The sequence below is a fragment of the Cimex lectularius genome, unplaced genomic scaffold, assembly GCF_000648675.2.
Source record: "Cimex lectularius strain Harlan isolate CLEC.00 unplaced genomic scaffold, Clec_2.1 scaffold227, whole genome shotgun sequence".
In the NCBI taxonomy this organism is placed as follows: Eukaryota; Metazoa; Arthropoda; class Insecta; order Hemiptera; family Cimicidae; genus Cimex; species Cimex lectularius.
Window position 1 is genome coordinate 647,707 of NW_019392955.1, and position 14,644 is coordinate 662,350.

Genomic DNA, 14,644 nt, shown 5'->3' on the forward strand with positions numbered 1-14,644 from the left:
ACAACTTACGAAAGTTATTGTACTTGCATTTGTTTATTTCTTTGTAACAACTGTGTAAAACATAGGCATATTTCGGGTTGATTTGCCCTGATGTCCTTAAAATAAGTAGAAAGCTTGTCACTAGCAACTTCTTCCTTATTTTTTTTTTTTTTTTACGAGGGTTCGCAACAGCAGAGGTCATATAAACCCTCGGGGTGCCGGTGTTTTTGAAAAAAAGCCCATTTGTAAGTATGTCGGGTTCGAATGCAGGGCCGCTGGATTCGAACCCGGGACCTTTTACCTTACAGTGATGAGCGCCGTGTCAAAGACTAAACCTTGCGGCCACCGACGCCCCCCGTCACTAGCAACTAAATTTGCTTTTGTTCTTCTTGAAGATCATACATATCATCTAGAGTGTTTGTAAGTAAAAAAGTGATCGATACTTCCTACTACTGAAAACAAATACTCATTTAATATCACTTCTTGTAACTTAAATGAAATATTTTTGAGTTAAATTTTTGGTGTGCACAGATTAACATATTTAGGTTTTGTACAGGCGATCTCAAATTTCCTTGAAGACTGACTCAGTCCAAACATTGCCAATGACATTCACTGTGAGTGAAAATGTGGTCGGTACTTCTAACATTATTTTTATTGCAACTAAGAGATATCAGACTGCTATGAAAATGATGTGATGGGTACATTGGCTCAGCGCTCTAGTTATCATGTAGTTGATGATGACCTAGTTTGGTAGTAGTAACCAACACTCAACGACACAAGTCATTGCATAGGCACTTATCATTTCTCATAATGTAGGATATAATTTTTTGGTAATTGAGGATTGAGAGGATTGGTTTTTCTAAAACCTTTTCTACATTATTTCTACAAAAACCTTCTAGAACTTTTCTTAGAATCGGTAGTAGATTCATGAACCTAGAAATAAGATAATGTGTGCTTTTTGTGTTTAAAAATCATATGGATGATGGAATGTTTACATGAAAAGGGATACGGGTTGGAAAGGATAGTTCTACCACCAAATTGATGTATATGAATTAATTACAATTAATTAAGGTTTTTAGTTGAGATGAAAAAAAGTTAATGGCACGAGAGGGATTCGAACCAACGAGGTCACGATAGCTCAGGTGGTCGAGCAGCGGCGTATCAAGCCGAAGGTCGTGGGTTCGAATCCCTCTCGTGCCATTAACTTTTTTTCATCTCAACTAAAAACTTTAATTAATTGTAATGTTTAATTGGTCAAGCGGACCACGAAATTAGTGAATATATGAATTAATGTACTCACCCCTCTTCCATTATTTCCATTAACATGAAAAAGAGGAAAGGTTGTCTGTAGACTGAAATAAATATATAAGTAAAAAATTTTATGGATTTTCTGGGAAGATGATGAGGTCTTAGACTATGTGACAAGAGAACTGTTTAGGAGGAAGAGTTAGGGAAGAGGAGAGTTTTGGGAATACGTCGAATCTGTAGGATATAGTTGGACTCTATGATGTTGGCGTGTGAGTGAAGACATTGGGCATGTAAACAGCATTTAGCAACCTTTAGACGATTAAGACAATCTGAATCAATCTTACAATCCTTGTCGAGAGACGTAATTGGAGAACTCGTTCAACCTGATGATGATAAACTCGAAATCCGGATTATTGAAAATTACAAACTGTGAATAGGAGCTATCTATTTAAAAAGATTAAAGTGTCATTGGTCTGAGCCAAAAATATATTTCCTCTCCCATTTATTCTCCCATATGTACGAAATTATAATTAACATAACGACAATAGGTAGTAAATATAACCGTAATTTGCATACATTGTTTGTTTGTTTTTATTTGTCATAACACAGCTTTTGCATTACCCCAACATTTGACAATCTTTACTAACATTAGTAAAATTACTCACATATTTGACAGCGAAATACTTTACAGATTTCATCAATTTCAAAATACATGAAGACAAATCAGTTGCACTCGAACTTATCAATTGCTTAATAAATTGCTGGCTATCTAGTTATATGCAATCTTGGGGTGCCGGCGTTTTTGAAAAAAAAGCCCATTTCTAAATACATATGTCGGGTTATTTTAAGGCCGCTGGATGATTTTAAGCAATAATAATGATTATTCGGAAATCGTGAGATGCGGTCTGGTGTGATGTAGGTTTCAGAAAAACATTTTCTTTATCGTGCCAACGTTTCGATCTTTATTGAGATCATCTTCAGTGCCTGGGATTTACAAACATTGTTTAAATTTAACAAATACAAGTAGGCTGTGGAAAAATTATACAATGCAAAAAAATATTTTTTATATTCAATCAAAATATTTCTACTCATAAGTAATAACAATAAAATAATTGTTTCATATATAAACTTTGCAAATATTTCCTCGTCAATTGGACTTTAACATTTTATAAGAAATAGTTTAAAATATGATGAAACTATACGACCATAGCACAGTTAATCTTATATTCCTGGTGTTTGGGGAATATCAATACAGTGGAAGATCAAGTCGAAGGCCTTAGAGTGTGTATTACTAAATTAATATTTATTTTCTATTTCTTTGTAAGAACAATAGTTGATTTTAGAAATATGTTATAATTTTATATAATATAAAGACGTGGTATGTCGGGTTAAAGAACTAAACATTTTTTGCATTTTACAGATTATTAAATCATTAGACAGAAACTTTTTTTATTGGAAGAAATCGATTGCCATGCCACTTTCATACATTTCAAAGCGCTAGGTTCTATAGTTTTGCAAGACTTGTCAGTCATCATGGTTTAGCGTCAACGCCGTGAAAGTGATAACTCGACTTTTTGACAATTTACGAAAGTTATTGTACTTGCATTTGTTTATTTCTTTGTAACAACTGTGTAAAACATAGGCATATTTAAAGGGCTAAAATACCTCAATAATTATGAAACGTTCCTCCAAACTTCAATTTTATATAGTTGATTGCTTGGAGATTTGTAAAACCAAACGAATCAAACATGCTCGTAATAAGAAAAGTACCTAATCAATATTTCTAAGAAAAAAGATAAAAATGGAATAATTAGTTTGTTCAAATTTTATAATTTTACTCAGCCTCATTGAGTGGTTCCCAAATTGCAATTCTTGTTCCAGTCGGATCTCTAACGTGAGCGTTACCAATAATGTCGTTTGCCAGGCGAAGTTTGTGATCCACTACCAAAACGTAAAACTTCTAAAATAACTGTAACAAAATAATACGATTTTCAGTAGAATTTTAATTCAGAAGAATTCAATAATATTTTCTGGCAAAGTAAATTTAAGTGATTTTACATCTGTTTTGTTTTTATTTAATTAATAATTCAATAGTTGATTTTAGAAATATGCTATAATTAAAAAATATTTTACAGTATAAAGACATGGTATGTGGGTTAAAAAAGTAAACATTTTTTGCATTTTACAGATTATTAAATCATTAGACAGAAAATTTGTTTGTTTGATTGAAAGAAAACGATTGTTATGCCACTTTCAGACATTTCAAGGCGCTAGGTTAGATAGTTTTGCAAGACTTGTCCATCATTATGGTTTAGCGTCATCGCCGTAAAAATGATAACGAGGGTTTGTCAACTTACTAAAGTTATTGTGCTTGTATTTGTTTGTTTGCATGCGTGTTCTTTACGATCCGGAAACACTTGCTTGTACACGAATAATTAATGACCTAAAACGTACATAAAAGATCAGATAAACCGTGGCCCGTAGAGAAAATGAAGAATTATATTTGTTCCTGTTCGTACAAAACTATAAATATGATGCAAATAGTAGGTAGAAAATATAACTGAACTAACAGCTACCTACAACTGAAATACTAATTTGTATATATGAATTGTTTTTTTTATTTGTCACAGGACAGCTTCTGGAATTAACCCAGTCAAAACATTCTTCAATTATTCGACGGCCAAAGACTTTACTGATTTCAAAAATTTCAAAATACAAGATGCAAGAAGTGAAATCAGTCGCACACGAACTAATCAAGATATAGTAATAAATTACTTGTCACCTGTGCTAGTTAATAGTTTTTGCTAGCTTGCATCATCATTTGGAACTAGTTCGCATATTCTATAACACTGACGCACAATAACAGCCGGAATTGTTCTAAACATGTGTGCCTCAGTTTGTGATGTCAAACCTTGCGTGTAGGTTAATTTAGAATATCAGTGTATATTCTAGAATATTTAGAAATAGTGTCATTTCCGCATTTATGGCGTTCGTATACAACCGAATGACACCGCCCAGCTGGCGGATTGATCGACACTGATTAATTGACTGAATCCGTATTTTTCGCTTACCTATTTTCTCTTAAATTAAAAAAATATGCCAAAGCTTAGGAAGCCCATTTTCTTGCATTGTACATTGACAATTTGAAACCAAGTCATTCTTAACAGCTTGTTTAAATATTTAATTAGCACACTGACAAGTGGGGTTTCGTTCAACGGCCAAGAAATTGGGGTGAACGCGCATTTATTGAACGGCTTTATTATAACAAGCATTTTCTACTAAATGATCGTTAGGTGTCGACAGAACGTTTAATAGGGTTTAGGGCGCTGTGGTCAGGAGGCACCTGAATGTAATCACCTTAAATATAATGGCTTTTTAAGATCGTTCCACTGGTGGGGAAAGATGTAATTAATTACTTTTATAGCATTCATCAGTCTCATTAGCTTCTTTTTAACGAGGAAGTAAGTCGCCGAGCTTTTTATGATATAATTGACAGTTACTTAAAGTATAATATTGTTATGTTATTACGATCAATAAACCTATTACTTCTACTATCTTTAAGCAACGAGAATACAATATATTTTTATCTTATTGATTATTTGGTTTGTAATTATGAGATTGCTTCCAGAAAGGTTCGATGGGGCCTCCTGGTCGTTTTTAATTATTTTTGGTCTGCTTCTTATCCCTGTTTTGGTCTGATAGACAAGTTTCTGCTTTTAGAGCGTAAACAGAGGAAAATGTATCGAAGAGAGAGGAAAAATAAAAGACAGTTGTAAAGAATGTAGAAGACCAATTAGGGACGGAAAACATCTCATCTCATTTAAAACAACAAAATCACCCCCAAGTGGTTAGGGCGTCCAACTGGTTGTTGCCACGCTAGCGCTTCCGGGTTCGAATTCCTGTAGGAGAGCCCATGATGTTTTAAATGATTATAGTATGAAAAATGGATTGTAAAGTGGTTTGACCCGTCGTCCGCGGCACTCGACGGGTAGTTGTACTTTAAGCCCTCCTGTTTGTACTACAAAGCCACAACGAACTCACACTAATACTATGTGACGTACAAAAAAAGCCGAAAAATGTACATTAAAAACCGATAAATATACAAACGAAACATATTTAAAACTAAATAATTCAATAGCGAACAAATTAATTACCCTTGACTAAAAACAACTAATGTCAACGACTCTGTCACACAAAGACAATACCGAAACAGTTCTTTCAAGTTTCACGAAGAACAGATGAAAACCTGAGACAACAAAAAATTACACCAATCCAATAGTGATGATGGCGAAAACCAAAACACGTCTTACAGACCAAAAATAAGTGGATCAATACAAAGTTATTTAAAGACGATTTTAATTATTTAGCAGACCCACTATAAAAACTAAGATGCTTAATAACTGATCTGTGTTCATTCTTGTACAATCTTGCCATTATTACCTGTGCCCAATCAACACAGTTTAGGACACTTCTGTTCGTTCTATTTTCTATTGCGAAAATTCTAAGTATTTAAATTGTTATTTATTGTACAAAAAATGCAATTCAGTTCCCTTGTTTTGAAGTACATGGCTACTTAATCGCAGTACTTACGTCTTTAAGTGATGACATAAAAAAACTTTTTAATCAAGTTTAATTTAATTTGAAAAGTGCTTTTTACAAGTTTTATAAATAAATTAAAAAATTAGGGAAAGTCTTGTTCTAATTACGAGTAAGGTAATGTTAAGGCTTTTTACCGACAAATTAACCCTTTTTGCACCGAACTAAACTTTTTAATTTCAAAATAACCCTTCTTAACATCTTTATACATTTATTAACGTATCTAGCTTTTTTAATTTTAAATTAACCCTTAATTTAAAGTATTAAAACAACTTAGGGGATTGTATGAAATATAAACCAGTTTGAGAAAAAAAAATTATTATAAATAATAGGTCCTTTAGAAAACCATATGAACATTGTGTAAATGTAAGGTAACATTAAATATAAAAACAGAAAATTCTTCTTTCAGATGAATGATATTTCAGATGGTTGAGATTTTTTTTACTTTTAAGAGCAAGCTTAATTATTTTATATTTTAAAAAAATGTAAAAATGTATGAAACATTTCTTTTTATATTATTTTTAATTGTAATTAATTTTCATATTTATTCATCTTTTAGGTTTTTATAGATTTTTTAAAGACATGGTTAAAAAGAGCTACTTTTATATTAAAACGGTTTTATTTGAAGTAAAAAACGGCTAATTATCAAATCAAATTTCTAAGTTAAAAATAATTAATTTGACGCAAGAAAAGGGTAATTTCAGATTAAAAAGTGTTATTTTGGCGAGGAAAGGAGTTTGTTTGACGGAAAAATCTATATTCTAAAATATTATAAAAAATATAAAAATTGTGCAAATGTAATGTAAAATTAAATATAAAACTAAAAAATTCTTCTTTTAGATGATTGAGATTTTTTACTTTTAAGAGCGAGCTTAATTATTTTATATTTTAAAAAAATATAAAAATGTAAAAATCATTTCTTTTTATATTATTTTTAATTTTAATTGTAATTAATTTTTATATTTATTCATCTTTTAGGTTTTTATAAATGCATTAAGGACATGGTTAAAAAGGGCTATTTTTATATTAAATCAGTTTTATTTGAAGTAAAAAACGGCTAATTATCAAATCAAATTTTTAAGTTAAAAATAATTAATTTGACGCAAGAAAAAGGGTAATTTCAGATTAAAAAGTGTTATTTTGGCGAGAAAAGGGGTTTGTTTGACGGAAAAAGGTACATTATGTCTGGTTGGTTCAGCCATTGCCTACTGCCCAATATTTTATAAATTCGAATAACTAAAAACCTCTTTTTTAAGATAGAATTTAAAAAGGTATAATGAAATAGTGTATTATTCAATTAGATTAATTGCTAGTCTGTTTCACAGTTGAACCGAAATTCTACCTAAATGAAATAATTTATCTAACACTCTTTGTTAGATAAATTATTTCACTTAGGTAGAATTTCGGTTCAACTTTTCCGTCGGACGTAAAAACGCCGAGGCTTTTCATTCACGCAACACCGATTTCCTCCGGAAAGCCTGAGGGTGATAGCAAATTTTCTTACAAGTCTGTTCTTTTTCGCAGACGGAGCTGGTTTCTGTCGAAGGGAAGGAGATTGATAGCCACTACGTTCTGGCCAGGGAACCCGTCTACAAATGGAATTCAACATCAACGTGCTATTTATTGGCCGAGGGAATGGAAGCGTCTCTTAAGGTAAGTCGTTTATTCATACGTCGAAAGCACCCGGGAACAGATGATATTTCTCCTATTTCACATCCTTTTTCACAACAAGCCCACTACCAACATCACTTTGAAACTTGACGAACACTATACATTAGGCCGAATCATGTCTCTTGTATAAATTTAGAATTTTACACAACTTTGTGAAAATTGAACTCTTAAGGGGAATATATTTTTCTCTTGCTCAATCCATCATAGCCTATGGTATACTTCCTGAGGAGGTACTAATAAATGCTACAATGCTCTGGATGTAACTATAAACTCACTTCTTAAAATAATTTTATGTAAACCGTGTAGATATAATACGAAAAAGTTATACAGTCAATTTAAAGTAATGGATCTATACCAAATCTTTCTGTGTAAATCAAATACTTTGCTTGAATATAAAAAAAATTTTGGCATTGTATAAATTCACTTTTTTTCACATCCTACATGTATTTGTTAAATTTAAATAATGTTTGTAAATCCCAGGCCCTGCAGATGATCCAATAAAGATCGAAACGTTGGCACGATAAAGAAAATGTTTTTCTGAAACCTACATCACACCGGACCTCACGATTTCTGAATCATCATCGACTAACGGTCACTAATCACCACACATTTGTTTATTTTTTTGTTTTTCATTATACTTTTGTAAAGATATATTCTGTTTATTTCTCTGATGATCTCAAAAAACTCCTGCTGCCTAGTACAAACTGTGCTTTTTGACAGCAGGCAGGGATGTACCAAAATATTATTTTTTGTTGTATATGTAATGTACACTCTTGCAAATACCGATTAATTATTATTATTAATTTTTAAGGGCGTTTTAACGGCTAAGGTCATTTCACGTTCTAACATCCAAACCGTCTATCTTAGTATATTTACGTTTTAGTGGTCAATTGACCAAGTTACTTCTTTCAATTAATTATTATTTTTATGTAAGGTCTTGGTTGAGATAAAAAATGGCAAAAAAAAGGGGAAAATTCGAACGGTTGTAGTTCGAGAGGGGATTGAAGCCACGTTAGCTCATGTGGTGGGTTCGAATCCCACTCGTGACACTGACTTCTATCTTAGGTTAGCTATATCCCTTCTGAGTGCTAAAAAAGCTCTGACACCAAACATTCACTCATAAACTAATCTATCCTATTGCCATCCTAACCTTTAATTTATCCTTTTAAAATTCTTAATTTGGAAGATCAAATGTATGCAAAAATACCACTTTAAATTACATATAAAATTGATTCCTGTTTTTTAATTAGAATTGCGAATTTTTGTTCCATAATTTAAACATTTCCCATAGGCTTATTTGGCCAATAATAATAATAATGGAGTCAGACTAGCAACAGTCTCAGCATGAGAATAGGCACATCGTTATCCTTTTTTTCTTCCATTCAAATATGATAGATAAACTAATGCTATATAACAATAATAAGAAACAAGAACACAATAAAACGTTTTCTTAGGGAGCTATCTTTCTTATTTAATTATTTATTTAAATTGCGATTTTGTGAATTGCAGCTTATTTCCCCACAATTTGTATTTTCTTCTATTTCATTTTTCCGCTCCGGCAGTCTCAAAAATACCTTAAAAAGAGGAAGAAATCTTGCACGCACAACTCTCATTCAAACATTAGCAGACAGACGTTCAATGGTATAACAATTTGGGGAAAAGGCTTAAATCTCATTATAAATTCCAATAAATTTGAGAAAGCTTAAAAGTTCGAAACAAAATAAAGATTAACTATTATTATTAAGTATAATAACATTTCGAATAAATTAAAGAAAAAAGCTTGTTATTTTAATATTGTTTAATTATTATTTATTGTGATAGATATGATCTGAATAATAGAATTTGGCATTGGCCTTAATAGATACTCTTTCGATTTAATTGCCACAGTTTGAGTCCATACCTCAGACCTAAACAATAAAACTGATCCTTTCAAAAAATTGAACAAAGAACTGAATAATTTTGGGCCCTTCCGGGTAACTTTTATTTACAAAATACGTAGCTGCTTGATTAAATTTTCCGAGAGGCAAGAGAGGGAACCCCAAATAAACATATTTGCATAAATTTAAAAAGCGGTAATGCCATATTTTGTAAAAACGTTTGAGTCTCCTTATTCGTCCTGATTTTTGAAATGGGACAAATTTAATTTTAACTACTTTTTTCTTAATCTACATTTTTTTATTATTAGTATTAATTGTATGGTAAGTCAGTGGATCTCCTAAAAAAAAGGGTTTATAATAAGAAAAAACAAAATAAATTTTAAATAAAAGTTAATCCTTCTAATTGACAAGAAATAAGAGAAAAGCATATATACATTGATAAACAAATAATAAAAATTATACACAAGAGTTTACTTACAATTTGCACTCAGCTGAGATATAAACAGTTAATTTTTTAAATTTAGGAGAGACCTAAAATTAATAACCCGTGTTCACGTGGTCGACCACCAAGGCGAAGAGAGAGAAAAAATTCTTTCTTTTATTCCCGAGAGGTTTTTTCCGAGCAAAAATCTCCCTCTTTTGTGGCGCCCTCTTTTAGGCTGGCGCCCTTTTCCAAACTCTCCAATTTGTATATTACGTATGTTATAAATACAAAATTTAGTGCCGTTCCGAAAATCTCCTTTTCCACTGGTATCAAAACGGAATAGAATGACTCATTACGTTGTCCCATACCAACGGAGCGAGCATTGTGAAACTATGCGGCCGCACAACAATTAGCTTCTAATTAGACAAACCTTTGGAGAATGAATTACTGCCAGGAGTGAGTTAACTGTCCGATGTGGTATTCTTGCCCATGGTTGAAACGGGCAATTACCTTGAAAGTCAGGTGCAACGGGTAATGGGCTTACTCAGCTGAACAGTTACTCCACCATTTGGTGTTTCCAATTCTCCTTCTTGGCGGACAAAGAATTAAAACCGTGTCAAATGGCTCCTCTTTAACACAAAAACCATGTTTACTTGTTTTATAGGTAAAATATAAACTAAATCATTTTTCCAAATATGATAAATTAATTTAGTTTAATTTTTATGATAGTTCAACTTAATATTACAATGTATCAGTTTGGGAATATTGTTTTACTAACTTTTTCTTTAATGTGTTCTAAATGAATTTAGATTGGTGGCTAGTAGCTGTGCTCATTTTATCAACACCTGCTGTACTTCTCACTATATTTGTTGAAATTGTTTGGTCGTTTATTCACAAAGATAAATATCCATTGATGACATGAACGACCAAAATGTGCGCGGGGTTGGGTGGATCATGATGTTGATCAATGTTTATCATTGCCAAGCATGCCCAGGCTTCAATGTTATGTTTGCCTTTAGCAGAATAACCATAAATGATTTACAATGTATTCGGTTGCCATGTAAACTTATATATCATGCAATAATCACTGCCTTAGATGGTCTACGTTCTTGGAAAATGTATAAATTTTACCTGATATTACTCTGGTAATTTTTAATTCCTCAGCTATTACGTATGTTAGGTGAAGTGCTTTAATATTTCCTTGAGCATAAAAACATTAATAAAGTTTTAGTCAAATAATCGTTGAATGTTGCTCTCATTGTTTACATTCGCTAATCATTTTTTGTCTGTGAATCTAAACCCCTTTTTCAGCAAGTATACTTGAACAGGTTATTCGTCCATCTTTACAATGTAAAATGTAAACCTGGAAAAACAATGCTTAAAAACGATCCCTCTGTTGTTCTATCATGACGTGATCATGCTACAGTCCCTCGAATGCGTGAGTAAGCGACTGGAAAAGGGTAGTGGTATCGGCGGCTTCACACGAGGATGCTTTGCATTGTTGTGCGTATGACCGGCGTGGTACCCTTGGGGAAGCGAAGGATCGGACCACCTAGGCTAGACCTATGGCGTCCCTCGATTACGTGCAGCAGGTAGCTTGATAAGAGACCTTTGTCCGTAGGCAGTACTCATCTAGGGGGTGGGTAGCAATCCCACTTTTTAATCCGAAACCGCTGTCGGGGCGTTCCCGAAAGTTTCTACGCTGGAGGAGCCTCTACACTCAGAGAGATAGAGTCGCCTTCTCTATCTAGGGAGTACGCGAGGGGGGGGGGGACGGGCTGATGTATTTCGGCCCGTTAGCCCCTCGCGTGCGGCGTACGACCTGACGCACAATGCAGGCCCGACCATTCGGAGTGGACAAGCGGAGAGCGTGGCTACTGACCCTTAGGGGCCGGGACACCACTACACCAATGCTGCGGCGGTAACACTTTTCCGTCGTATGCAGAAGTGCGTCAGCTCTCATCTTGAGAATCAAAGCGTCCGATAAGGCCATGAGCCAGATGCGGACGTTAAAGATCCTCTTGTCTTGTTGACGATGAGTAAATCGGGAAGCAATGTTCTATCATGACGATGATGGTTAAACATTAGAAAGCTAAGCCACAATTTTCAGTCTACAATCCGTCGTCATCTAAGAGAAATAATTGTTATTTTATTTGTACATATTGTATCCACACATGTTTGTACATATTACAAATGTGATTAAAAAACGTTTTTTCACTCGGTCACAACACTAACAGCCATCGCTGCTCCAAAAGGACATATGCTATGAAAAACGAGTCGACGCTCAGTCCTCAGTGTGAAAGATTGAGTTGTTGATGCACGATGGAGGGGAAGACTTTTATCAATGTGAACGTACACTGAATATATTACATTCAGTCTTGTCCTCCACTTTTTGCACCAGTCTTTTATAACCTGTCTTGTGTTTTTGGATGTCGGGGGTTGTTTGGATAGGATTCGAGGTAGAGGAAAAAATTGCGATATCGTCCGCGTGGATGGTGATGACGGTATTAGGGTATATATATATAGGTCAGCGGTATAAATGATATGTCATCTAGAAAAAAAATTAGTCTTGCAATTTACATCATTGGTTGTTGAAGTTGTGAGGAGCGGTCAAAAATGAGGTCGTTCAGAAAAACACTTTTTATTTTTTTGCCGATGTTTCGACCTTTAATCGAGTAATCTTCAGGGCGGTGGTATAAGTGAGGTGGTATTCTTGTGGTGTCATATTGGTTTTTTTGTGAAAGTGTTGTGGAACAAGAATTGCACCACACTTTATGTCCTGAAGATGACCCGAATAAAGGTCGTAACGCGTCAAAAAAATAAAAAAGGTGTTTGTATAAACTACCTCATTCTTGGTACCGCTCCTCACGACTTCAATAAATTATGAAACAACCGGTCACTAAGAAATACACATTACATCATTGTTTAGACCTTAAGCTAGAGATGGGCAAAAGAATCGATAATCGATTCAAAGCATCGACCCATCTAAAAGAATCGATCCCCCAATCGATTCCTTTAAGTGAGTTGCGATTCAGTTCGGGTAACTGGAGGGGACGGATACGTCACACGTTTCCGGACGATTCTTTTTCCTGTAACAACTCTTTTTGATTCTTCTAAGAAAATCTTCAACTCCCGGAGTCGGATTTCGACTCTTCAATTCTTTTGGCGACTCATCAACTCTGCGATTCCTTCGACTCCTCAACTCCCGTCTTCTGTTTTCTCCGAGGCCGGAGACATATTTTACTGAATGTTCCCAATCCAGAATCTCTCGACCAATCAATAAATTAATAATTAACGTTTTTGAATTTATAAATTACCTACTTTTTCCAACTTTTACAATTTTATTTACATTATGCAAAATACCGTATAAGAAATAAATATGTATCAATAAATTACGATTAATTAAGGTTTTTATTTGAGATAAATTAATTAATTGTAATATGTTAATTGGTCAAGCGGACCACGAAATTAGTGAATTTAAAGTATAAACAAATTCATTCAGTAAATTCTCTATGGGATGTAAATTAATAAAATTAATTTAATTTTTGCTTTTATTTAAAATGTGTAAAAATTAAAAAAAAATTATATTTTATAGCAAATTCATTTACGTAGCCACCTTTGATTCCTCAACTCCTGGACTCACAGTTTGATTCTTTCCAAGATCCAAAAGCTTCGGCTATTGTCAAAGTTGATAAATATATAGCAGAACCTCTTGTGGACCGTCGCACTGATCCTATGGTTTGGTGGAACGATAGGAAAAGTCTATTTCCTAATTTGTATAATCTAGTTTTGAAAATATTGTGCATTCCTGCAACCTCTGTTCCCTGTGAGAGAAGTTTATCTAAAGGGGGTCAGACATGTACCCAAACTGTCAGAGTGTCGGTGGACTCAGAGAAGTGATAGGCCCAACTCTGCACCTGTGGGTAAATTTGTGCCTATATAAATCAGCAATCAGTTAATAACATATTTTTTATATCTTACTTTTTTTTTAATTCTTATAACAAATATAAATGCTGGTTGATTCATAAGTAAGATACGTAAGTAATAATTCATTAATGTATCAATAAAGATATGTGATTTTTGTTGTTTTATTTTTAAAATAATATTTATTTTTATTTACTTCCAAGAAATGTGCAAAGAATAATCATGGACTAACGGTCACTAATCACTACACAAAATAATCAATACATTATATACAATTACACTGAGTACAAAGAAATAAGGCTTTCATTAGTATTACTATCATCATTATTTTTCTTTCTAAAAATACAATGATTTGATACAATTTATATACTTAACATTAATACTATATTACCTTTTTCGTTGTGGTAAATAAATACTAGAATTGAAAATTAATTTGAATTATGGCGGGAAATTTGGATGAAGGGAGAAACCAATAAACGAAAGCTCTGGAACCAGGGAGTGGGGGGAATCAAAGAATCGATAAAAAGAATCGACTCACTTCAGGGATTGAATCGAAGGGAATCGATTCACTTAAAAGCACTTTCCCTCTTGTATACTCTGGTAGCCAAACAAGGTTTTTGTTTTCTTCAATGTCTTACAAGGCTTTAATGCAATACCAAATAGTTCATGTTCAATATTCATATTTCATGAATGTTTTTCCCAAATCAGTGCATTATCACTTAGTATAAGAAAATTTCTCATACTATTATTAAAGTTCAGTTTAAAAAAACTGTCTAATATCAAGAAGATTAGTACAATCTTAAAGGAAACAAAAAGTCAAAGTCCAATTAAAGCTGTCCTTTCAAAAAAATATTTTTGAACTGGTAAAGACGCATAGTTTTTAATTAAAAGAAAATTAAGAAATAATTCATGCTAGATGATATTC

The 14,644-nt window shown here is 33.2% G+C and overlaps 1 protein-coding gene across 1 annotated transcript in view; it reads left to right on the forward strand.

Annotated features, from left to right (window-relative positions):
• The window catches only part of LOC106663687 (C3 and PZP-like alpha-2-macroglobulin domain-containing protein 8), a 648,112-nt gene that overhangs the window by 585,826 nt on the left and 47,642 nt on the right, over window positions 1-14,644 (forward strand). Inside the window, exon 9 of the mRNA XM_014388721.2 lies at window positions 7,348-7,476. Coding sequence (XP_014244207.1) covers window positions 7,348-7,476 — 129 coding nt within the window. The remainder of the gene's footprint in view (window positions 1-7,347; window positions 7,477-14,644) is intronic.